Source organism: Maniola hyperantus, chromosome 8 (assembly GCF_902806685.2).
Source record: "Maniola hyperantus chromosome 8, iAphHyp1.2, whole genome shotgun sequence".
NCBI lineage: Eukaryota > Metazoa > Arthropoda > Insecta > Lepidoptera > Nymphalidae > Maniola > Maniola hyperantus.
This window is the reverse complement of record NC_048543.1, coordinates 4465843-4493319: the sequence shown is the minus strand read 5'-3', so window position 1 is coordinate 4493319 and position 27477 is coordinate 4465843. Positions and strand designations below refer to the sequence as shown.

At 37.6% G+C, this 27477-nt stretch overlaps 1 protein-coding gene across 3 annotated transcripts in view; it reads right to left on the bottom strand.

Moving 5' to 3' along the window:
* Positions 1-25315, bottom strand: part of LOC117984287 (zinc finger protein draculin-like) — a 321299-nt gene extending 295984 nt beyond the window's left edge. The window contains exons 1-8 of one of the 3 annotated variants that reach the window (XM_069500299.1): positions 24991-25315; positions 24127-24258; positions 22834-23113; positions 22303-22425; positions 21371-21500; positions 20652-20879; positions 17722-17830; positions 16483-16914 (exon numbers count right to left, since the gene is read on the bottom strand). In XM_069500299.1, the coding sequence (XP_069356400.1) occupies positions 16495-16914; positions 17722-17830; positions 20652-20879; positions 21371-21500; positions 22303-22425; positions 22834-23113; positions 24127-24258; positions 24991-25143 (1575 nt within the window). In that variant the 5' untranslated portion in view covers positions 25144-25315 and the 3' untranslated portion in view covers positions 16483-16494. Of the gene's footprint in view, positions 1-15478; positions 16032-16482; positions 16915-17721; positions 17831-20651; positions 20880-21370; positions 21501-22302; positions 22426-22833; positions 23114-24126; positions 24259-24990 lie in introns of those variants that run through there. The other 2 variants (XM_034970912.2, XM_069500300.1) reach the window with 2 other exon arrangements.
* Between the last annotated feature and the right edge of the window lie 2162 nt (positions 25316-27477).

Genomic DNA, 27477 nt, shown 5'->3' with positions numbered 1-27477 from the left:
GCGATAAATAAATAAATAAAAAAAATCTTTTTATTCGAATAAACTTTTACAAGTACTTTCGAATAGTCGGATGCATCTACCACTGGTTCAGAATGCCTTTCCTACCGAGAAGAACCAGCAAGAAACTCGGCGGTTGCTCTTTTCAAATATTTGATATAGGTACAAGATTATGCTAGAGATAGCTTTACATAGTAACTACTTCAGAGGTATGAATTAGGTAAGCACTTAAAGACGTTATCCGAGTGTCCTTCCAGTTCCAAGCAGTCCCTTTATCCGAAGCGGTCCTCGGAAGTCATCGGACCCTCATAACTCAAGTTTACTGGTTGCTACAAGTTTATATTGTACTTATTTTACTATCTGACTTACCCTGGCTTCGCACTTTATAAGAATACTAGCTTATGCTCGCGACTTTGTCCGCGTGGACTACACAAATGTCAAACCCCTATTTTACCCCTTTAGTGGTTGAATTTTGAAAAATCTTTTCTTAGCGGATGCCTACGTCACAATAGCTATCTGCATGCCAAATTTCAGCCCGATCCGTCACGTTATTTGAGATGCGTGTTGATAGATCAGTCAGTCACCTCTTTTTACATATATTATAGGTATATACATATAGTAGGTAGTAAGTAAGTTATATCTTGGTTTGTAATGACTTGGTTTGTAATGTGTAGGACTAGGTAGGTAAGTGTAACATTCAAGCGATTTGAACTTGAAATGTGAAAATCTATTTGAATAAAATTTTGAGGTTGATTATGAGTTGTTCCTAGATTAAATATATAGAGGAGATAGGTTGTTAGAGTACAAAACATAAGTACAAAAAGGAGAAATTGACATATTATTATGGAAAGTTGTAGCAGGTACAGCCAGACTGCGGTAGGTACAGCTCAAACTGGATCTAAGAACTTGAGAGGAAACAACCTTATATTTAAAAAATATATAAATGGCGAGAAAAAGGCAGGCGGGTCACCTGATGTTAAGTGATTACCGCCGCCCATGAACATTTTCAGTACCAGAGGAACCACCAATGCGTTGCCACCTTTCAGAAATTTATTGGTCCGCCCCTTAAATAACCCCATGTTTGTAATCTAAAGGGATCACCGCCGAAGGGAGTTGATTCCACAGTTTGCATGTGCGTGGAAAAAAGGATCTGGCACAACGGGTGGTCGAAGTGCTCCAGAAACCCAGGTGGTGAGTTATTTCGATCGGAGAAAGTAAAATTCAGTGTAAATGTCAATTAGATAGATCAGAGTTTTTGTAATATAAATACGTTTAACTTATTCAGGCCTTACCAAAACTTTAAATAGCAAAGTTCAAAACTTTCCAAGAGCCCGAGATTTTATCTGGTAATTAAATAATGGCAGCAAAGTTTTGCTGGAGAGGTAATAAGAATTCCTTACGGAAAGGAATGAAAACACGGACCACTATCTAGTTATCTACTCTTATGCACAGACGACTGCTAAAGGTAGGTGTACTATTTCTAAGAGAATGAGGCTGAAATCTATAGAGCGCACTTTGACTTTGCTTAGACTAAAGGTTCGTACGCACCTGAGCGGCGCGGCGCGGCGCTTCAGTCCGACTGCAGAACGCGTCACCTCAGGCCGCTCGACGGTGCCTACCGCACTACAACTTCAGTACGCGGCAGCTCGCGTCACTTGCGCGTCACTTTTATACCCGTTCGCGTACGAGCAACAACGTCGCAAGATGAGCGATAGTGAAGAGGATTTGATTACTATTTCTTTGTTGTGCAGAAGAAGAACGAATTATCGAAGAGAAAAAACCGGCCAAGTGCGAGTCAGGCTCGCGCAATGAGGATTCCGTACTACAGTCGTATTTTTTCGACATTTTGCACGATAATTCAAAAAATATGATGCATAAAAATAAATAAAAATCTGTTTTAGAATGTACAGGTGAAGACCTTTCATATGATACCCCACTTGGTATAGTCACTCACTTCGAAAGTTGAAAATACTAATTATTAGTTCATGACCACAATTTAATTTTTTTTGTGTGATCTAACCCTAAATTCACGGTTTTCAGATTTTTCCCCAAATTTCAGCTATAAGATCTACCTACCTGCCAATTTTCATGATTCTAGGTCAACGGGAAGTACCCTGTAGGTTTCTTGACAGACAGACGGACAGACAGACAGACAGACAGACAGACAGACAGACAGACAGACAACAAAGTGATCCTATAAGAGTTCCGTTTTTCCTTTTGAGGTACGGAACCCTAAAATAGGGGTTCGAGATTTGTGTAGTCCACGCGGACGACGTCGCGGGCATAAGCTAGTATAATATAAACACAAGTACAACAATAGGTAGGCATATTTCCGAAACTATTAATTCTACCTAGATGAAGTAGGTAGGTATAATATGTACATAATATATTATAGTTATTTAATCAGGATTATTTTTACCATTGATGTTTTCTCATAACGCTCGGAGAGACATTTATACATTTAGACACTGGGAAGGGGGGAAGCCGACATCCTAGGGGTTGGGTCCTTTGAGGATATACTTCTAAGAGCATGAGGAACACGTCATGTGCCAAAAATTAAACCTACGTTATTTATTTTGAGGTCTATCTTGCCGATTCTTGCCTGTACTTTAAATACCTGACAAGATGCGCGTGTATCTTATTCGAGCGACGTACGCATACTGAAGCGCCGCGCCGCGCCGCTGGGTATGTCGCACTAGCGTCACTGCACTGCGCGTCGCTTCGCTGCGCTTCAAAATATTCTCTCCAGCCGTGCCGCGCGGCAACGCGCGGTGAAGCGCTGTGCAGCGCCGCTCTAGTGCGATATGCGCCATACAAAATGATAGAAATGATATTTTGAAGCTCTGTGCCGCGACGTGCAGCTCGCTGAAGCGCCGCGCCGCGCCGCTAAGGTGCGTACAAACCTTTAAAATTGAGTTAAAACGAGACAGACTTATGTGAGAGATATAGCTCTGTCTTGTTTTAACTCTAGTCTAAGCAAAGTCATAGTGCGCTCTATAGATCTCACCCTGAGCATCAAAGTGCGCTCTAATACATAGATCTCAGCCTTAGAATCAATTACTTATAAGTCACGCAAATTGCTATTGCGCTGGAACCATGTCTCATTAACATCGAAATGACGTCATTTCACGTATAAACTTCAGTCTAGTGCTGACGTCACTAAAATAGTAGCCACGTGCATTAGCAATTTGCGGGACTTATACTAGATATTTCCGAAAGTTAACCTCGCGGTAAACCTTCTTTATTTATTCATGTATTACATTTATAAAATTACATAAAATACGTCACTAGTTACTAGCACTACCACTGTAGGAAGAAAAATAATATCATTTTTTATTATATTTTTTTATTGAACCACCAACAAAATCACACTAAAAATTACATTATTCAAATCCTGAATAATATCCCGCTAAATCAAATAGTTCCCACGGGACTTTAAAAACCAAAATCCACGCGGACGAAGTAGGTACTGCAAGCGTCAGCTAGTAAAAATTAACAAATGTGTTTATTCCCGCACGCTATCTAATCTCTGGACCGAAATTTGGTACCTATAAAGATTGCTTGCATCCGGGACGGACATAGCCTACTTTTTATCCCGGAAAATTAAAGTAATCAATCAGCAAATAAATGATTTGTTTTGATTTAAGTTTAAGATAATTAAGTTCCAACTGGATTTTTAATAAACCTAAATCCATGCGGGCGTACCCGCGGTCTTCTTCTAGCTTTTCATAGTTTCCAAACGACCGATCTAAACGTAAGACAGATATACCTTCTTGGTTACGTAGATAGGACCCTAACATCGGCAGTTAGCGAGAGTTTCCGACTTCAAACAACGAACATTTAAGTTGACGCCCATAAATACAAGTAGCTTCGAAAGGATTTAGTAGGGTCGCAGAAATTGATTCTTGGTTGCCTATTTGAATTTCAACTATCTCATAGTATTAGGTAGTTATTTAATAAATATCTATCATTGGTTGAACAAATAAATATAAATAAATGAAAAAAATAGCAATAATTATGCATGTTTCTGTGTAAATACTAAAATGAAGGTACGTTGGGGTCGACCCAAAGTGCTGGAATGGTGACCTCCCAGCGGACAGCACAGCGTTGGAAGACTCCCACTAGGTGGACAGACGACATCAAACGAGTCGCAGGGAGCCGCTGGATTCAGGCAGCGCAAGGCTGTGACGTGTGGAAGTCCTTACAAGAGACTTATGTCCAGCAGTGGACGTCTATCGGTTGATAGATGATTTTAGCTATTCTATGTTTAAGTGAACAGTATGTACATATGTTTTATGTGAACAGTGAGTAGATTAGGTATTCGGTAAGATAAGTATTTATTTCTCAAGACATGAGAAATAAATACCTATATTACTTACCTGTACCTACGTATTTTTTAATAAGAGCAACTACTTACCTACTACTGTCTTGCTAGCTCTTCTCACTGGAATCTGCTTTTCGAACCAATGCAAATGATAGTCTTAGCTAAATAAGTAGCACAAGTTGTCCTGCATAAAATAAATATTTCGTTTCAAAGTCAGCTAGTTGCGTGTATTTTTAACCGACTTCAAAAAAAGGAGGAGGTTCTCAATTCGTCGGAATCTTTTTTTTTTTTTTTTTTTTTTTTTTTTTTTTTTTTTTTTTTTTATGTATGTTCCCCGATTACTCGAAAACGCCTAGACCGATTTTGAAAATTTTTTTTTTGTTTGAAAGGGTATACTTCAAAGTTGGTCCCATTTCAATTTGGTGAAGATCTGATGAACATCTTCGAAGATAGATACTGGAACTCCTCAACGGATAAGAGTAAATTGCTCGCGATCAGTGTAATAGCTTAGTAAACAGTAGACTTTTAACCAGTAATAGCATAATTCCATGGGGCCACTAAAAATTGTGAAATAAAAATTTTTTACAAAAAAAATAAAAACCGACTTCGTTACACAAACACTAAAAATTGAAAAATAATTTAATTTATTACCGAATATATTATGTATACAAGAGTTAATATAGTTCCATAATAATATTTTTTGGGGTCGGTGCCAATGAGGTGCCATGGTGGAGTCCCATAAAAATATGAAGTCTAGACGATTCGCGCAGCTAAAGCTAATTGGCACCGGCACCAAAAAGTATTATTATGGAACTATATTAACTCTTGTATACATAATATATTCGGTAATAAATTAAATTATTTTTCAATTTTTAGTGTTTGTGTAACGAAGTCGGTTTTTATTTTTTTTGTAAAAAATTTTTTTGGTTAAAATAAAGTGTTTATGTGCTATATGAACATAATCGTAAGAATCCATTACGGCTGAATTGTACGCAAATACCTAAGCGATATCACGACAAGCTCACTGCTTATTTGCTTAGTTAACCGCTTAAAGCGCTATTTCATGAGAGCTTTTAATATTATAATAACATTTGATAATTATCATAAATGCTGTTAATTTCCATAAACCTGAAAGCGTGTTGCAAGCAATCATTATAATAACTTAATATTTAATACCTATTATTTTAATTTCATGTATTAGTTACGTATCATGTATCATTTCTAGTATCATAGGCAAAAGATAACAAACGGATGGGATATTTTATTTCTTACTAGCTTATGCTCGCGACTTCGTACAAGTGGACTACAAAAATTTCAAACCACTATTTCACCACCTTAGGGATCGAATTTTCAAAAATCCTTTCTCAGCGGATGCCTGCGTTTTCAGTCCGATTCGTCCCGTATTTTGTGCGTTGATAGATCAGTCAGTCAGTCACCTTATCGTTTTATATATTTAGATATTGGTAGATTTTTGAAGACTGGCGAATCTCTTGGCACAAAGAAGTTTTACTTCACTTATGATCCCCTTTTTAAGCTATAATAGTAGTTTCAGATTAAGAACTAACAATCCTAAACTGTTGTTTATCTAGATCACTAACAAAACCTAATCGACGAAAGCTTACGGTTCTAATGTAATACGAATTAAAAGTTTTATTACAAAGAAGGCACTCGCTTAACATAGCTCGCCCAGATTACTCAATATGGATTATTAGAAGTAGAATTACTACTTAATTATTTTATTGGTTTTCTTGCAACTGTTGATCGAAGTCAAACACAAGCCTGATTACTAATAGATAATTTCGCATGTATAATGCGAAAATGTCTAGTGTCTATTTTAGCGGAACCAGCAGGATAAGATAATGCATTTCAATTCAGTACTTAAGCGACTGTTAATGCCATCTAGTAACGACACGTTGCAGATATCAAAACTAAGTTTCCAGGACCCATAATATTACCCTTTCCATGCTCAATGGCTGCACTGATATCATGAGGAAATTTAGCACCAAGAGAGCTTGTATCCTAGAGACAAACATGTGATATATTTTACCCATAATACAAAAGATTTCCCACGGGATTTTCAAAAATTTAAATCAACGCAGACTAAATCGCAGGCATCAACTTTATCAAATAAGCGAAACAAAACTTGAACCATCAGCAATCGCAGAAGATATGACCGTTCAATATTTCATATCTTTTCGTATTTATAATACGAGCGTATCTGCAAACGCGAACCCTTGTCGGTGAAATTTCGCCCCGGGGATATTCACGTACCTACCTACCTACGTATGTAAGTTAAATCTTTACTACATTCGACCTATCTCATAAAACGTATGCCCTTTTATTTGTATCATCATCATGATCAACCCATCGCCGGCTCACTACAGAGCACGGGTCTCCTCTCAGAGTGAGAAGGGTTTTGGCCATAGTCTACCACGCTGACCATGTGCGGATTGGTAGACTTCACACACCTTTTAAAAACATTAAGAAGAACTCTCAGGCATGCAGGTTTCCCCACGGTGTTTTCCTTCACCGTTAAAGCAAGTGATATTTAATTACTTAAAACGCATACCTACCTATAACTCCGAAAAGTTAGACGTGCGTGCCCGGGATCGAACCCCCGACCTCCGATTAGAAGGCGGACGTCCTAACCACTAGGCTATCACAGCTTGTTTATTTGTATACTGTCATAATTATTAAACTAAAGCTTGTATTGTGATGTCTATTAATATTTTTATTGGGGTTTTCAGCTCTACGTTTCTGATACGAACCGCTAAGGTACCTATGGATTGCCCTTCCGGCGTCCGTGTTTCCTGCCAGTATAACTTGAATATTTTCAAGGCAACAGTGAATAGGTATCTTCTAGGCAAGCGCCCCCCAACCTAGACCTCATCCATTGCTCTGTTTCTCAGACGTCATGATTGTCATCAAGCACAAGCCTATCTCAAAATAATAATAAAAAAATCCACTTGCAATCAAGATCAAAAATATAATCAGATCAGGTAAGCGCATTTATACATTTAGATTAGATACTTAAGTATCCGCTAAGAAAGGATTTATTAAAATTCAATGGCTAAGGGGGTGAAATAGGGGTTTGAAATTTGTGTAGTCCACGCGGACGAAGACGCGGGAATAAGCTAGTTTTCTATAATTTGAAAATAGTTTTGCTAATCCAAGGTATTGGCATGCAACTATCTAAAGTATTCAAGAAGTACCTATACCTACTTACCTAAGCGTTTATTAGATTGAAAGCTGAACCCCTTTCCAGACCAATATCGCCGTAGGGAGTACATGTATTGGCTGAATCGAGATCTTTATTACTTTTGGGCTCTTTTATATTGAAACTTATACGCTTCATCGTTTTCGTCACCCCCTTTTTGCAAAATAGTTTGTTTTGATCTGCTTACACTTGTATTAAACGTAAAAAGGTAAAGTTTGTAATTTAGGATGTAGGGGGTAATCTCCTGAACTAGGTAATTACCCGGTTCTGGAAATTCTTTCACTAATAAATTATATTACTAGCCCCGAGTAGGTGGATGTACGACATCAGGCGAGTCGCAGGGAGCCGCTGGATTCAAGCGAAGACGTCCCTGCAAAAGATCTATGTCCAGCTGTGGACGTCTATCGGTTATAGATGATGATGATGATTACTATAGGTCTCGTTACTCATATCATGCGGACGAAGTCGCGGGAAAAAGCTAGTAACATGTAGTGAATAGAGTCCGAAATGTTTAAATTTTTAAGTTAAGTTATATAGGATAGGTTGCAACTTAGTAGGCAGGTACGTATAGTTAGGAAGCATTATTGAACTCCAAGCTGAGTGGTACAAGATAAATATGATTCGAGCTTTCATTGTCTCTTAGATCAGTTTATAATATTTCCCGGGATGCAAGCTATCTCTGCACCAAATTTCGTCAAAATCGGTTCAACGGATAGGCCGTGAAAAGCTAGCAGACAGACATACTTATAGTATGGAGTAAAACTGGCAATTTAATTAGGGAGGTACTGTAAGCAATAAAGCGCTTCACAATATAGAACGCTATTAGAACGCGGGCGGGATTAATATAATTAATTGTTTTTCTTCTGAAGATGGAAGAATCAAAAAAGATATAAAACGATATTGAATCCCTGTAAGGGTTAAGGTTAACGTTTAATATCGATAATCGTTACGGTTTACGGCTCCGAGCATAAACGCGGAAACTTTATCAATGTGTGGAAGAGTGGCCGCTTCAGTTGAAACTCAAGACACGTTGCGTTCGTATAAAAACGCCCACCTTGGCCCGATTAATATAAAAGTTTTAACTCAAGACTGATTTTTTTTTATAGAGATAGCGAGCAAACGAGCAGGCGGGTAAGTGCACCTGATAAGTGATTACCGCCGCCCATGAACATTTGCAGCACCAGAGGAACTGCCGATGCGTTGCCGGCCTTTTAGGAATTTGTTGGTCCGCCCCTTGAATAACCCCATGTTGTAATCTAGGAAAACACCGCCGATGGGAGTCGGTTCCACAGTTTGGATTTGCGTGGAAAGAAGGATCTGGCACAATGGACGGTTGAAGTGCTCCAGACACCTATGTGGTGAGGGTGAAATTGCTTACGGTGGGGCGCGCTGAGGTTGTAGAGGAAATCAACTTAGAGCCTCAACCGCTGCTGGATACAATAAAATCACCATAAGAGCACAACGTGTGGAAGACCGTACAAGAGACCTATGTCCAACTGTGGACCTATATTGGTTTCATGACGACGATGCAGCCAAAGGTAAGTTTTAGTTTAGTTTATGGTAAAATCTTAAATCCATCATCTATTTGGTACAGAGGCAGCTTGCATCTCGGATACGGATATACAAGTTTTTATCCTGAAGAGAATTTTCAGATTTCCTGCGGGTTTAAAAAACCGAAATGTACGAGTACGAAGTCGCGCATTTAGTTTCTTTAATATAACAAACCAAGCAATAATAGCTACTTCTGTAATATTATGCATAATGTTTAAATATCAGAATACAAACATGAGCTAACGAGAGCGGGTAGTTAAGGGAAACATGTTCCATTAGTGTGTCCCAACTCCCGGGGGCAAGAGCTGCTAGAGTTTAGAATCCTAGTCCTAATTCCATTCTGTTAGATTTTGTAGGTATTTCGTGTAACTAACTGCCGTACTCAGAGTCGCTTAATCGTTACTTAAGTTTAGTTAAAACGTGACAGAGTTATATCTCTCACATAAATCTGTCTCGTTTTAACACAATCTTAAGTAACGATTAGCGACTCTGAGTAAGTTAGTTTTCGTGTGACATTCCACTTGCATTGGGGGTTTTTAGCAAACCCCCTGATATTTACATTTCAGGGTCGTTGTGTCGGTAAATTTAATATTTAAATTTTCTTTATTTATTACCCGGTTCAGGGTAGGTACCAGCTGAAAATCAGCGCTGTATGTTCTTGTGCAACAAGGCATACAGCATAATGCTGAGCTGGGACCCTTTTTTCGGGTTGTGCCACACATGACAGTTTGTTCCGGCGCTTCTTTTGCTTGTTCTCAGGTGGAAGAAGCGCCGGAATAACCAGCTCTTAGCTTTAAGTTGTGATGTGTGGCACAGTTGTATAAATAAACGTCTTTTTTTTTCATGCTCAATAAACAAGCGCCATTTGCTGTGATTAGGTGTACGTGTGTGTGTCCAAATATCGCCGATTCAGATCAAGTGTGTAGCATTCTCCTATGTGCTTGACGTCAAGCCGCTTGACCGTCTCGGAATCCCTTAATAGAATAGAAAAAAAATTCAATGAACATAAAAGTTAGGCACTTAAATTACACGTGTAACCTTTTGGGCACTCTTGATGTGTCACGGATTGTGTAAAACGAGTTTGTCTAATGATAACACGTCAGCTGCTCATTCATTATGTTAACGAGACACTGCGGCCGGCAGTGATGGATTACAGCTCCCCACATAAATATGGGGACATGCAGAATGGGTAAAAACTCCCTTGTGGACTAAGAGCCAGCGTTTGCCAGACCTCCGTCTTTAAGTAATCTATATATGTAGTTCTTACTGGATGATGCCCGCGACTTCGTCCGCGTGCATTTATGTTTTTGAAAATCGCTAGGGATCTCTTTGATTTTCCGGGATGAGAAGTAGCCTATGTTCTTCCCCGGGATGCAAGCTATACCAAATTTCGGCAAAATTAATTGAACGGATGAGCCGTGAAAGGCTAGCAGACAGACAAACTTTCGCATTTATAATAATATTAGTATGGATAAAAGGGAAAGGTGACGGACTGACTGACTGATCTATCAACGCACACCTCAAACAACTGGACGGATCGGGCTGAAATTCTGTTTGCAGATACTTAGCTATTATGACGTAGACATCCGCTATGAAAGGATTTTTGAAAATTCATCCCCTAAGGGGGTAAAATAGGGTTTTGAAATTTGGGTAGCCCACGCGGACGAAGTCGCGAGCATGAGTTAGTTATAGTTATTTTATAAAAGCTGGAAGTTTCTCTGCGTATTGACCGCCAACACAGGGAGGAACGATCAGCGACTATGAAGTTTGGATTATGATTGTTTTGGGAGATAACAGGTAATATAAAGGTGTAAAAAATCTTCGGGATGGTATTAGAGGTTACTTCATGCATTGCCAGACAATTACTATCGTTGCAACCCCCTATCAGCCACCCTTAAACTTTAAAAGCTTTTAGACTTTAGGTAGGTATACTTCGACGTAAGATTTTTTACACCTTTGTTACCTGTTATCTCCGAAAGTCACCATGATCCAAATTCATAGTCGATGATCGTTCCTCCCTGTGTTTGGGACAATACGTAGATAGGTAAACTTGCATTTTTTATAAACTAACGAAGGTCTGGCACGCGCTGGCTCTCTCTCTATTATATTTATAAAGGAGTTTTTACCCTCTTATATGGAAACATGAGCGCTTTAGGAACGGAAAATTTTCCTCCTGTAACTTGAAATATGTAAATTCATGTAATATTATGTTCAGTGTGACCTGGAGAATAGAACGGCAGTTATGAATTTCGCATTGAGACAGTCGCAATAGTAGCTATTGGCTGAATTTACCTAGGTGTAAAAATAAGTGAATAGTTAGGGGTAAGTAGGTATTTTATTGATGGTGATTTTATTGATACCAAACGCGCCCAAGGCTGAGAAGAGTCATTCTTTTTACACGGCCTTTCGTATAAAGAATCCCTGGAAACTCTTTGATTTTTCGGGTCAAAAGTAGTCTATGTTCTTGGATGCCTTGGGTTGGGATGCAAGCTATCTCTGTACCTTTTGAAAAAACTGTAAGTACAAATAAAAAGGGACAAAAGGCAGATAAAATATACTGATTTCAAAATCTATATAATATGTGTACCTCCACAAACTCATGAAAGTTGAATTTAAATTTAAAATTTAGCATGCGCAAACATTTCATGCATGCAAATAAACCAATGCATCGAGTGCAACGGCCAGCGGGCGATGAAATGAAAAAATCAAAAAGTATGAAGCGCAAAATGAATTTCTTTAATATTTTTATTCTCATTTCAGCTGACATGTGGCTCTCGTAAGTCTACATAATAAATTACCTACTTATTATAAAAAAAAACGGTGAAGTGCGAGTCGGACTCGAACACGAAAAGCCATACATACCTATACTGTATAGGTTTATTATTTCTTATACGATGTATAGGCTACATCGTACCTGTAAGAAATAATAGTGTTAAATACGTACCTACCTACCTTACCAGTAACCACAAATTCACGGCTATATCTAAGCTACCTATAAAACATTGCTACGTGCCATATGATTCTCTTGACGGGTCTTGACAAACAAATAACGAAGTGATCCTATAAGCAGTGGCGTGCAGCTCATAGAAGCATAAACACACTGCTTACCCTCATTGTAATAAATCAATGTTATTACAATGAGGGTAAGCAGTGTTATTTTGCAAAATTATTTTTCATTATAACCTGCCTTAAAATAAGTTCATACCTAAATGCATACCCTGGCTTGAACTCCTGTGCACGCCACTGCCTTTAAGGGTTCTTTTTTCTCTGGAGATCCGGAACCCTAAAACTCGACAAGTACCTAGGTACAGTACGCGGCAGAAAGTAATGTACATCAGCCTTTATTTTTTTATTTTTCCCCTCCACTAAGCGTAAAGCTTGTGCTAGTAGGTATACGGCAATAATTGCCGTACCTCGGGCAATAGTGCACCAGGTGGGGTTTGAACGGGCGACATTTTGGAATTCAGTCTGCTCTCCAACCGTTGAGCTATTGAGGCTTTAGAATGACATTTCGGCTTTGTAGAGCGTTGCCTCTGTCACTCATACCTTATACCTATATGACGTTTTGTTGGTCTCAACGTCAGAGACAGTGCTCTACAAATCTGCTATCTCCTTTTAAAGGTTGATGTACCGAAAGTAATTCGAAAGGCCGATGTACATTACTTTCGGCCGCGTACTGTTGGTAAGATTTATAATAAATACTTTAGATAACAAAATTAGAAATGAACTAACTAGATTTAATTTAAAATATAAGCTAAAATCCTATTATATTAACAAATTGTAATGATCCCAATTTTTGTATAAAATGTTATGTAATAAGTGTTTCTATAAACAATGTAAATTGTTTATAGAAACACTATTGTTATGTATTAAGAAGTAGACGGAATGACACATTTTTTAAACCTTCGTGGTTTTTGCTATCTAAATTGGATTTGTTAAACGTTCTTTGGTAATTTAAAAAAAAAACATTAAACTCGCGTGCCCGGGCCGGTGTGAATGAGCTAGTTAAAATTATGTCTAATATTGCCTACAGAATATTCTACGCTGTAATAATAAAATAATAGATCTTCAAAGCCGTATCGTATGATTTACCTAAACCACAATTTCAGAATTCAGTGTTACGTTCAAAGCAGGCAGGTATCGAGCAATTAACTCCGACGCTAACCTAAAACGTTGCCCATTAAATTGCTCTAATCGATTGGTTCCATTTTCATAATTCCTCTATTGCTTGAAACAAGTACCTACTTAGGTACTATAATAATATAATTATATCCATACTAATATTGCTGCTAGCTTTTCACGGCCCATTTGTTTACTCGATTTTGACTTGTCAAAATCTTTGTAGGATATACCTACCTACAGTGATAGCTTGCTTACCGGACATTAGGCTATGGACTAAGACAGCGCGTGCCAGACCTTCGTTATTTTATAAAAGCTGAAAGTCTATCTGCTCCGGAAACGTTTAAGTGTGGAAACCAGCCCAGAGTGAAGAAGAAGTCTATCTGCTCATTGTCCTCAACACTGGGAGGAAGATTTGTTTGGGTCATGGTGGCTTTTGTGAGATAACAGGTAATAAAGGTGTAAAAAAATCTTACGTCAAAGTATAGTCTAATCAGTACCCATATTATAAATCCGAAAGTGTGTTTGTTTGTTGGTTTGTCCTTCAATCACATCGCGACGGAGCAAAGGATCGACAGTATTTTTTGCATGGGTGTAGGTAGTTAAAGACCTGGAGAGTGACATAGTCTACATTTTATCCCGGAAAATCAAAGTTTCCACGGGATTTTAAAGAACCTAAATCCACGCGAACGAAGTCGCAGGCATCAGCTAGTTTTTCTATATTTTCTTCAGAATATTATTAGAAATCACGTCATGCAGTGCTTACAAGACGTGCTCAGAGGCCTCCATTCTCACATCGCCACCGTACTTACAGGTCAAAGGTTGCTCGCCCTCAACAAGTGTGACCGTGGATCGATACTCCAAAAACCGCGCCCGATTTACCGAAGTAGGCAGATATTTGGCAGCTCCATCGATAGTTATACATGGAGAAATTGTGCTAGATTCTTATTCATGCAAACTGTGGAGTCAACCCCCTTCGGCGGTGTTCCCATTAGGTTACAACATAGGGTTATTCAAGGGGCGGACCAACAAATTCCTGAAAGGCCAGAGCAACGCATTGGAGGTTCCTCTGGTACTGCAAATGTTCACGGGCGGCGGTAATCACTTAACATCAGGTGACTCCACTGCTCGTTATTTTTACGAAAAAAACTTTTTTTTTTCATAAAATAGTCCGTAATGCGGTCCTTAGTTAGGACTATTAATAAAACATTATTGAAGCTGTGTACAATAAAGGCCTGTTAGGTAACTGATAAGTTATAGTAGGTACGCGACAGATCGAGATGGCAATCGCCGTGGGGACGCCCCGTACAGCCCCCGCGCTCGCCCGGGGCGTCCCCCCGCCTCATATCCCGATTGCCATCTCAACCTGTCGCATACTACAGGTAGCTCGATATTAACCGCATGTGCAGTATTACATGTCTACCGTCTACGTAACCAGGCAATTAACTCAATCGCCTGTCCATTACATCCGAGCAACGCCTATCAAATTGCCTTGCTTTACTCAAAAGTTAAACGATATCATTTTACTTTTATGTACCTACCTACTAGATGTTGCCCGCGTGAATTTAGGTTTTCATATACCTATCCCGTGGGAACTCTTCAATTTTCCGGGATAAATCGTAACGTATGTCCTTCCCCGGGATGTAAGCTGTACCAAATTTAATAAAAATCGGTCAAACTGTTGGGCTGTGAAGTTGCTAGCTTCACACACCTTTCAAAACATTATAGGAACTCTCGGGCATGCAGGTTTCCTCATGATGTTTTCCTTCACCGTTAAACCATGTGATATTAAATTAATTAAAACTGATCCGAAAAGTTACGTGAAAAGCTGTGATAGCCTAGTGGTTAGGACGTCCACCTCCAAATCGGATATCGATCCCGGGGGTACAATATTAATTACTAGGTATACAAACCAAAATAAAATCTCCACTAATTTCTTCAACCTCATATATTTTTGTTACATAAATTAGCATAAAAGTTGCCTCATATTATGATAAAGATATTACTGACAAATACAACTCCAGTACAGTAGGCTGTACTAATCACAGACCACCACCTATAGACGCCTTATAGCCGGACACCCCCGATCGCTAAGCTTAGGCAGTTGCTTAGCATAAAAGTTGGCCCACGCCCGTTCGGTACCCTCATTCCCCACATTGTCTTGATTACGCGTTTTTTGAGTCCACCAATCACAAAAAGCATTCTTCCCTGTCCCCCGCCAACATTTTACGATTTTGTTTTCATGGAAAACCTTGTATATATGCGTACTCTTGAAGTTGAATTCTCCGTGGTACTAATACACCAATAGTCCAATAGTCAACGTGAGACCATTTTCCTGTTTATTTCACTCTACTTGGGCTCTAGCTTAACATCGATATTCTTGTGTCGAACACCATGTAGCAGCAGGTCCTTCTTAGAATGAAAAGACTTCTCGCAGTGCATACATTTGTGTCGACGGACGCCAGTATGAACGCTTAAATGAACTTTCAACTGGTTGCCAGACCGAAACGCCTTGCAACAAACAGCACAGACATAAGGCAACTCGCCCGAATGTTTCCTCATATGCACTTTCAGCACTCCCTTGGCTTTATAAGTCAACCCGCACACTCCGCAACTAAAAGGTCTCTCGTTAGTATGCCAGAACATGTGCTTCCTCAATACAGTCTCAGTGTGGAACTCTTTCGAGCACACCTCGCAAATAAAAGCCTTCTCGGCGGCTACGTTTCTTAGGTGAATTTTTAGTTTGTTTTTACACTTGTAGACTTTGTCGCAATGTTCGCATTTAACTGGCTGCCTTGTTTCGTGTATGTTGTAGATGTGATCCTGAGGAATACCAATTCGCTTGCTTACTCAAAAAACATAAATATATATAAGGAAAAGGTGACGGACTTACTGATCAATCAATGCACAGCTCAAACTACTGGACGGATTGGGCTGAAATTCGGCACGCAGATAGCTATTATGACGCAGGCATCCGCTAAGAAAGGATTTTTGAAAATTCAAGGCGGTGAAATCAAAAATTCAAGGTTTGAAATTTGTGTAGTCCACGCGGACGAAGTCGCGAGCACAAGCTAATTAAAAATAAATTGTTTTTTTACAATAGCAAACTTAGTATCCTTCTAGGCAAGCGCGCTCCAACTTAGACCTATGTATATAGTCCGCGACAGGTTAAGATGACAATGTTATTCAATGTCATTTTAAGCTGTCGCGTACTTTAGTCACCGTAACTCGGGGTGAGATCATTTTGGTGGCTAGTTGGACTCTAGCTTAACACGATATTCTCGTGTTAAATAGCGTGCAGCAACAGGTCCCTTTGAGAATAAAAAGATTTCTCACAATGCAGACACTTGTGGCCACGGACACCAGTGTGGACGATTGAATGTACTTTTAACTGGTCGCTAGATCGATAAGACTTAAAACAAATAGCACAAACATAGGGCAACACGCGCGAATGTTTCTTCATAATATTATGGTTTTTTAGCCCGTTTGTGTCATTATAAGTGACCCGCACACCCAAAAGGCCTCTCGTTACTGTGACGAAACATGTCTCAGTAAGAAACTCTTTCGAGCACACTTTGCAAATAAATGGTCTTTCGGCGTTTAAGTTTCTTAGGTGAATTTTTAGTGTGTCTTCACTTTTGTAGACTTTGTCGAAATGTTTACATTTAACTGCTTGTTTTGTTTCGTGTGTTCTGTAGACGTGATCCTGAGGAATACCAATTCGCTATCTAATTCAAGAAATTACAAATAGACACGTTTTTATTAACTCGCTTTCTTGTCGTTTTTTGTAAGTCTGTTAGGTTCAATTTTTGTAATCGATTTTAAACTAACTTCCCGATATGCTAGAGAATTAAAATTTTAAAAAGTTAGATCGGACCTGGATGGCAATACAATTACAATTAGTTTGTATGTCTATTCGGTACAAATTTCGTAATCGATTGAAAGTTACTTCCCGATGAGCTAGAAACTTGAAATTTTACATGGCACGGGCATACGGACCCTATTACTCAGCCTCCGCTGTCGTTCCGTCCGTCCCGTAAGTAGGCTTAGTAATAGGGTCCTGTAGGCACTCTTCGGGTACGAACCCTAGAAAGTTTCACCAAAGGCTGCCTGTAAGCTAATTGCTTTACCAATAAGGCCGCCCTTGCTTTTGTATAGTTTCTTCATATATAATTTTTTTCAGTCATTTATCTGCAATCAATCGGGGGACTACAAGCAGATTATTTGTGCTAAAGTTATTGAAAAACGAGAGAGCCATTGTTCCAACGACCATCAGATATCGAGCACGTCAGCTCATTTTAATCTTTTTACTCTTGGGGCAGCTAGAAGTGAGTTGGCACTGTCCTGTAAATAAACGTGTGTGTACAGCTCCAACGACCATCAGATATCGAGCACGTCAGCTCATTTTAATCTTTTTAGCTTTGGGGCAGCTGGAAGTGAGTTGGCACTGTCCTGTAAATAAACGTGTGTACAAAAAAGAGGTCGAAATAAATAAATAAAATAAATATTTCACCTTAAGAGCGGATGCCCTCCTGAAGCCCTTCCCGCAGGTCTCGCACACATACTGGCGCACCTCCGAGTGTCTGGTTAGGTGAGCTTTGATTTCATGTCTGTATAAAAACCTGGGAACAAATACAGCTAAGATTCAAATACGATATTTTATCATCATACTAGCTTATGCTTATGCATATAGCTTATGCTCGTGACTTCGTCCGCGTGGACTACACGAATTTCAAACCCCTATTTCACCCCCTTAGGCGTTGAATTTTCGCGGAAATAGCGGATGCCTACGTCATAATAGCGATCTGCATGCCAAATTTCAGCCCAATCTGTCCAGTAGTTTGAGCTGTGCGTTAATAGAACAGTCAGTGAGTCAGTCACCTTTTCCTTTTACATTTTTAGATATTTGGTTTGTCGTATGTTACTAAGATAGCCCTTTTTTCATTGATATTACGTCACGATAGCCTAATATTTGACATATCGTCGATTCAAGATCAAACCGAGAGTCCCTGACTCTATAGTTCTCTCTGCCACTAGCCCGTACCCGCCCTCTAAAATGCTTAATGTAGCGCGGAAGTAAACCGATTTAAAAATCTCGAACGGCATAACGGTGCGTCGTTAGTAATCGAGCAACAGCAATAACAAGCTCGTTCTGTACCGCTAGTCCTCTGCTTTTGACAGGTTCGAAATATATTTCAGATGCTGCTATGTAAATGTAAACCTAACAGTCTAAAATATTAAGTCTAAATTCACGTAAATACATAACAACACCTATTTCGACTTTCGTATCTAGATGATCTATTACCGGCAACGTTTCGGAAAGAACATTAATAAATAAGTATAATTAGTGGCAGGAAACCTTTTTCCACGTTATATTTTACGGTTGTTTACTTAGTTACGAGGAAAGAGAGAGCTTCTTTTATTGACTATGAAAGAAAATCGTAAATATACTGTTTCGACTGCTTCCGTAAGAGCACCAACGAATCTTATATCCATTTTAATACTAAAATAATTAATTTAAACAGTTTGTTATACTTGTTGCTGCAGTCCAAACACAATCAAAAATAAATAATAAACCGGCCAAGTGCAAAACAGGTTCGCGCACCGAGGGTTCCGTTTTACAGTGGTATTATTTCGACATTTTGCACGATAATTCAAAAACTATAATGCACAAAAATAAATAAAAATCTGTTTTAGAATGCACAGGTAAAAGCCCTTTTATATGATACCCCACTTGATATAGTTATCTTAGTTCGAAAATTGAAAATACTAATTATTAGTTCTAAGAATCTAAATCAGTGTCTGTTTAGACTCTGAATTCGATTCCGAATGTTCCAAGGTCAGCCTTACGGAGTGATATTGGCACTATTGTCGACCATCAAGAAATCTAAATACAGCGAGCACTTGTTTAGGGTTCCGTACCAGAATGGCAAAAAACGGAACCCTTATAGATTCGTCATGTCTGTCTGTCTGTCCGTCCGTACTCCGTATGTCACAGCCACTTTTTTCCGAAACTATAAGAGAAACTGTTGAAACTTGGTAAGTAGATGTATCCTGTGAACCGCGTTAAGATTTTTACACAAAAATAGAAAAAAAAAACAATAAATTTTGGGGTTCCCCATACTTAGAACTGAAACTCAAATATTTTTTTATCAAACCCATACGTGTATATCTATGGATAAGTCTTCAAAAATGATATTGAGGTTTCTAATATAATTTTTTTCTAAACTGAATAGTTTGCGCGAGAGACACTTCCAAATTGGTAAAATGTGTCGTCGTCCCCCCCCCCCCCCCCCGTAACTTCTAAAATAAGAGAATGATAACTAAAAAAATATACGATGTACATTATCATGCAAACTTCCACCGAAAATTGGTTTGAACGAGATCTAGTAAGTAGTTTTTGATTTATCGTGCAAAATGTCGATAAAATACGATTGTACTACGGAACCCTCAGTGCGCGAGTCTGATTCGCACTTGGCCGGTTTTTTGCGTAGATTTGAAATCAGCCGAAAGAATAGCGGACAACGCGACCCTTTAAATTATATGTGACTACCCTCGCCAGAGCGACGGGTCACCGATTTTGGGAACCTAAATAATTCCGGAAGGTCGCGACCCACTTTATCTGACGTTTAAAGTTTATTTAAGGTCGCCTAAATGTTACAATGCTGAGCGTGATTCCGATCCGATTTCTACACTGCAAAATTCGGGATTGGGCATGGTCCAATTGGATTTAAACGATATTTTGCTTCTAAACTTTTACTCCGTTTTGCTGATGTTTTACTTTTAAGACATATCTATAGTACTTTCTACAATCCTCCATACTAATATTATTAATGCGAACGTGTGTCTGTCTGTCTAACTGTCTGTCTGTCTGTCTGTCTGTCGGTCTGCTATATTTTCACGGCCCAACAGTTAAACTGATTTTGATGAAATTTGGTACCGAATTAGCTTATTTCCCGGGGAAGGCTACTTTTTATCCCGGAAAATCAAAGACTTCCCACGGGATTTTTAAAAACTTAAATCCACGCGGACGAAGTCGCGGGCATCATCTAGTTTCAAATATAGTGTACCTAGTACTAGTAGATATTGAATAGAGTTCTGTTTTTAGTGTTCCGTACCTCAAAAGGAACCCTTGTAGGATCACTTCGTTGTCTGTCTGTCGTGACTGTCACGAAAACCTATAGGGTACTACCCGTTGACCTAGAATCATGAAATTTGGCAGGTAGTTAGGTTTTATAGCACAAGTAAAGGAATAAATCTGAAAACCTTGGATTTGTGGTTAGGTATTCACAAAAAATGTGTTTATTTCCAAATAATTAGTATTTTCAAAGATAACTTTTTTAAATTAATTATAGGTAAGTAAACCAACAAACCAATAAACCAACAAACAAACACACTTTCGCATTTATAATAAGGGTACTGATACCTATAGTGAGTACTTACTTTTTACCACAGATATCGCATACGTGTAGCTTGTTAATCTCCGTATGCATCCGATGATGCTTCTTCCATGTCCTGAATTTGATAAAAGTTTTATCACAGACAGTGCAGTAACCACCCGGTTTCTGCAAATGCACCGACCTGAAGTGGTATTGCAGAGCTAGCATCGAAACGCTTCTTTTGCTGCACGAGATACAATATAGGCTTACATTATTTGGACAGTGGGTGTATCTGAAAACAATAAGTAAATTAAATTCCTGGTCCATGTGACCAACTATTCAAATCGTGTTGGTGCATTCAATATAGCCACAAGTCAAATTATAAAGTCATTGGTCCAAAGCCATTGATAAAATTGGCAAAGATTTTTTAATTAAACAACACGTTTTGACATTAGCTAATGTCAAATCGTAAAATAATGATACCATAAGATGATAGTGATGTATGTTGTTCAGTTGTGTCATTGGAATGAGTCAATGAACCAGTTCCTGCTTCTCTATTTTACATTGAGCTCACACAAGCAGAGTAAAAAGGAAGCATTATAAAACTAGTAAATAATTACTAAAACAAAATAAGTATCTAGAGGTAGGCAAGATTGGTATAATAGTGCTTTAAGAAAGGGTTTTAGTATGTGATTTACCTACGTAAATATATATTTTATTGAGTGTACCAGGACCATTAGCTAAGCTGATAATAGTACAATTAAAAGGTATCAAAAATTATACCTGTGGGTAACCATGTGAGCAAAATCTTTACCGCAATAGTTACATAAACCACACTGCAAATTATTATTGAGCCAGTGATGGTTGAGTATATGTTCATTGACATCACTACTTAATGGCTTATCACATAAACCTGAAACAAAATAAATCAAGAACTAGACGACTGCCGACAGAAGTAAAACTTATAACTATGAAAAAAGAAAACAAGTCGAGTGCGAGTCAGACTAGTACACTAAGGGTTCCGTACCATCGTACAAGAACTAACACTTTTTAATTTTATTAATTGCATGGCAGTCATTTTGAAATTCTTATTATTTGTTACTGCAGCAATAGAAATACACATTCCGTGAAAATTTCAACGCTCTGTCTATTACGGTTTACGATATACAGCCCACTGACAGACAGACGGACGGGCGGACGGACAAGAAGTCTTAGTAATAGGGTCTCGTTGGCACCCTTCGGGTGCGGAACCCTGAAAACCCAACCTTAAATAGTAAATTAGTCAGTGAAGCAGCATGAGGTAACTGCTAGTTGTATATAGATGAACCAGGCAAACTATTACAGTTTTAAGTACACTATTAAGTTAATTTTTTATTTAGATAGTAGAAGTTTGCCCTTGACTGCAACCTCACCTGGTGGTATAAGTATACCTTTTTTTTAAAATAGATATAGCGAACAAACGAGCAGGCGGGTCACCTGATGTTAAGTGATTACCGCCGCCCATGAACATTTGCAGCACCAGAGGAACCGCCGATGCGTTGCCGGCCTTTTAGGAATTTGTTGGTCCGCCCCTTGAATAACCCCATGTTATAATCTAGTGGGAACACCGCCGATGGGAGTTGGTTCCACAGTTTGCACGTGCGTGGAAAGAAGGATCTGGCGCAGCGGACGGTTGAAGGAATACCTATACAATATTTTGTAAAAAATAAACTAACCACATTCATTGGTAGACAATTTTTCAACTTTATTTTCTGTTATTCCACTAGGGTGATGTTTGCTTTTTACATTGGTCTTGCAACATTTCTTTCTTTTGTGAGTTAACAGCAATTTGTGTGTACCTAAACAAGTATCAAAATTCAAATTAAATAAGTTTTAAATAACGTTAGATAGGAGCAGGCGTTACTTTGCGGAATTCTATGATATACCTACAAGGAGCTACAAGCTTAATTTGTGATAAACAATACATTGCAAAGCTTGCAAATTGTGTATCGTGGAGTCTACATCTCCTGAGGATACTATGATGTCAGAGTCCTGAGGATATTATGATGAGTGTTTTGGAAGATTTGTGACCTGTGTGTTGATGGTGTGTTGCTTGCTTTTCTTGCTTCTATAGTAGCAGGAGACCGGTTGGTGCATATGGATATGCTGCACATTGTACCATACAGATTTATTTGTCCTGCAGATTATAGCAAATTAAGCTTTTTAATTATATTGATTTTATAATTATCAATTTAAATAATACTCACTGTATTTTTTCTTACAGTTTTTACATTCATATGTTTTTGTATTATCTTCACACTTGACTTCAGCAAACTTGTCATCTCTATAACTTTTTAAACATGTGTCCACTTCAATGTTAATCAATGATGTTTGGTTTGGTGTGAAATATTTTGTATCATAAGAAATTTCATTAAAACCTTCAAAACCTTCGTCAGTATTTAATTCTTCACACTCTTGTTTCGTTTCAGTCTTATGTTGTTTTATTAATATTGATAAATCACTATGATTGTTATCATCAGCTAATTTCTAAAGAAATAAAACAAAATTTGACAGTGAAAATCTCCGATTAAGTAATACTAAAACAAAGTAAATTATTAGATTTAAATATAATTTTCACCATGATTTAAAACATAATATAATCTATACTTCCATACTATATAAATGCGACGAGTGAAGATTATTAAAGGTTTGTGTTTTGGTATAGGTACCAACTTGTGGTAATGGGTAGGTTGTGATATTTTCAGTTTGTGTCTACAATACCTAGTGAATACATATTTTTTAATGACGAACTCAAGTGTTTAGTAATTTACTAATCCAAACATATTACTAATCTACAATGCTTTAACTAAAAAGCTGTTAAACTGCGAATAAATGTTTTAAGTCATCGCCAAAACCGTGGAAATTTTCACATAATAATATTTCTGAAAAAAGAAATCTATGTAGGATCAAACTAAAAACTAAATAGTTTTAGAAAATTCCCACTGTTTTCGGCAATAACTTACCTATAAATTATTATTTGGACTTTATGGCTGTTAAGTTAAATGTTGGTAGTGGTTTATAATATTAATCTAGACGATTAATATTATAAAGAGGAAAGGTTTGCATGTTTGTAATTTGATATACTGTGTAACTACTAAACCAAATATTGGTACTGATTCTGAGCACAACCTAATTTTAGAGTATTCCCATCCTCTTCTTACTAATGTAATATGACAAAGACAGATGCAGTTTGACAGTTTTAAATTTAATTTTTAGATGGTAAAACCCGTGATTTTATCGCACAGTCGCGAGCCTAATGTTTAAATTTGTAGCGTGCACTAAAATTTAGAGTCTTTAAATGTGTTCTGTCGCTTTTTAGCATTGTTAAAAAGAAAAGGATGCAGATACTCTAAATTTAGTTTAGAGACAGTCAACGGAATCGGTGCCATTGTAATAATACTTTCATCATTAGAAAGTTACTTTATCCAGATGTAGCATAGGCTTTATTCAAGTACTTACCTAGATGACTCAAGAATATAAATGTAAGTATGAAAACTTACAGGAATGTTTGCAATCGGGAACTTTTTCCAAAGGTTTTCAGATTCTTCACACTGTTTTTTAAACTCCACAAATTTTTCAATCTTCCTTTTACATTTGAAACATAGGACATGTGAAGTATATTCAATGTTTACCTATATTGAACCAGAAAAAGTAGAAAAATAAATGCAATATTTTAATACTCTTCAGAAGCTACCTACGTCAAAAGAATGGTTCGGTTCTTATACTAAATAAGTAAGTAAATTACTTACATAAAGTATATATTGGAAACCACTAAAATAAATGTCTAGTAGGTTCAACACACTAGGGAACAAGACAAAAACTTACAGGAATCATCGATATAAATGACAAGATATGCCCAAGTGAACAAAATTTTTCACGGTTTTGGAACTAAATAAATCAGCGCCACCTCTTAGATACTAATGAACAACCCGTTTGAAATCCAGACATCACTGAAGTTGCATTGGTGCTAAAGCACCACTGAGTCAATGCCATTTTGTTTGTTCAATGGCCCTGTCCATACGAAGTAATGTATAAGTCAATGTACAGGATACATCCATATCTAGTGCCAGGCGTACCAGATACTGTATTTTTTATCTACAATCTGTATTAGGCAGACCTAACATGATAAAAACTACCTATGAACCACATTCACAAGATAAGGTATTTAAGGATCAAAGCAATAAATCAAAAAATATGTAAGTAGGTATAAAATCCATATATTTCAGTCACAATAGAATTAAGATGTTTATTAACATACCTGAATTGAGACCTCAAGTTACCCGTTAAACTCATTAGGTATTCATTCTCCATGTTACAAACAATAAAAGAGCATTAATAACATAGATAAGTAGTTAGGTACTTACTGTGAATCCAACACAATACTCCAACAACTTTAAAAGGTGTAAATGATCGACAAGATTTATTCCTTCCCTGTATTTTGTGTCGGAACATAAACGACAACAATAAAGTTTGGGGTTAATTTGTAAAATACAATTCCTTATAATGTTGGAGGACATATTGCTTATTACTTATAATAATTGTTACTGAAGAGTTTATTACTATTTTTCTGTAAAGTCCTTGTATTCTAATTATTTTTTCCTTACGAAAATATAAGTAAATACAAATTACAAAATAATTATCAACAACCAAACCAACAGCAAATTCTATTGATTGTCAAATGTCAGTGTCATAGATAATACATAATGTCAGTGTCATAATCATAATTGACAGTTGTCAGCTTCATTCATTTAACATTCATACCATTCATCAAGAACCAAATTACAACGATGTTCTCTCCACTGAATTGACATTGGCGGAATTATTGCGGACAACAAAACCGCAGTACATAGAGCCATAGACAAGAAAAGAAGAACATTCATACAGATTTTATAAAAAAAAAATCGGTGCTGCCAGTTGCACTAGAGACGGCGGCTAAGATTGGTATAACCATATAACGCATAAAAACTCCTGGCATGCCATTTTAACTCTGTGTATTTCATGTATTGTCAAAAGTAACTACGATTTTATGTTATTTTAAAGGTGAGCAGAGAGAGGTGAAGGGAGGTTTTAGGAGGTGAAGGTTTAATTGTTATAGATTTTAGGTAGGTACCTACGCAAAGAATGTCTTAGTTTAAGTTTTACTATTTAGAAGTTCTAGTTAAGCATGTTGAGTTAGCCTGTAAGTGAGTATACATTGATAGTCCTAAGTTTATATAAGTCGTCATAATTAGTTTTCTTTGTATACCGTTGGCTTCATATTAAAAAAAAAAAAAGCACCTGTGAACTTTTGACTTGTCGTTGAAACTTGTTGCAGTGTTGCGGAAACAAGTTAACGAAACTTGTTTTAGAAACGTTTTGACGAAACTTGTAACCGAAACTTGATAATGAAACGTGTTGGAGTATTGCGGAAACTTGTGACGAAAACTTGTTGACTAAACTTATTGCAGTAACTTGTTGCGGAAACTTGTTGAAGAAACTTGCTGACAAACCTTTCTGTCGAAACTTGTTGTTGAAAGTTGTTGACAAAACTTGTTAACGAAAATTGTTTCAGAAACTCGTTGTTGAAACTTGTTGCCGAAACTTGCTAACAGAACTCGTTGTTGAAACTTGTTGTTGAGACTTGATGACGAAACTTTTTGCAGAAACTTTTTTTTTTTAATTCTTTATAACAGGCCTTTACATTTATGTATGTCAGCCTTTGCAGAAACTTGTGACGGAAAATTGTTGCCGAAACTGGTTGCCAAACTTTGTTGCCGAAACATGTTGTTGAAACTTATTGACAAAACTTGTTGCTGAAACTTGTCTTTTCATTTTTCAGCCCGCACATTAAAGCGCATAAAATCCGCCATTTTGATTTTTTAAAGAATTTTAGCTTCGTAGGACACTCGCGTCATTAAGACGAATCTGTAGGGCGATTGTCTAAAACCTGCATCAATCATTATTACAATTTCAATTGTTCTGATTGGCTAAATTTGTTCGATTCTTGTTGCAACAATGCATTGTGGCCAATAGTGAGCGAGCATTAACCAATCAGAGATGATTGCGATCGTGACATTGTAGCTGTCAAACAACCGCGGTAGAGCCACTGATAACGTATCATTTATCAAAATCAGTCGTGTAAAAATAAAATGAAATAATAAATTATTGTCTTTTTCCTTTAATGTACTTATCTTCGTAGATACCTAATTTAATTTTCGTCCGTGCTTCCAGCCGCGTGGTGCCAATTTCGTGAATGGCAAATTGAAATCTTTAATTAAATGTTAAAAGGACACTCAACGCCTCTTCTTAACTTCTCCATCATAACACTCCCTCATGATTTTATAATAATTTATTTATATCTTTAGGTAGGTACTTAATAATAGGTATACCTAAATACGAAAGTGAATTCTCTTTGTCTGTTTTGACTTTTGTTACCTACTTTAAGTGCGCTAGTGTGGATCCACTTTTACGGTCGCGTGTCTCTGTCTTCAGTACCTACTGTCGCAGCACGATCTTGATGCTAGGAATGATAGGTAGGTATACCTAAGTGGAAAATTTTCATATATTCTAGGTAAGTATACCAAGTAAAGTAATGGACTAAGAGCCCGTGAGAGCCAGACCTTCGTTATATTATAAAGCTGAAATTCTATGCGCATTATCAACCCCCTGCCAGACACCTTGTCTGGCAGTTGCCACGATACTAAGTGTCTGGCAGTGCATGACGTGCATTTTTTATATTCTGAAGAAAATATAAAAAATAGACTTAAAACTTTGACGAAAGATTTTATATATCTTTGTTACCTGCCAAAACCACTATAGATCTAAACTGCATACTTAGTCGCTGATCGTTCCTGCCTGTGTTGGGGACTTAA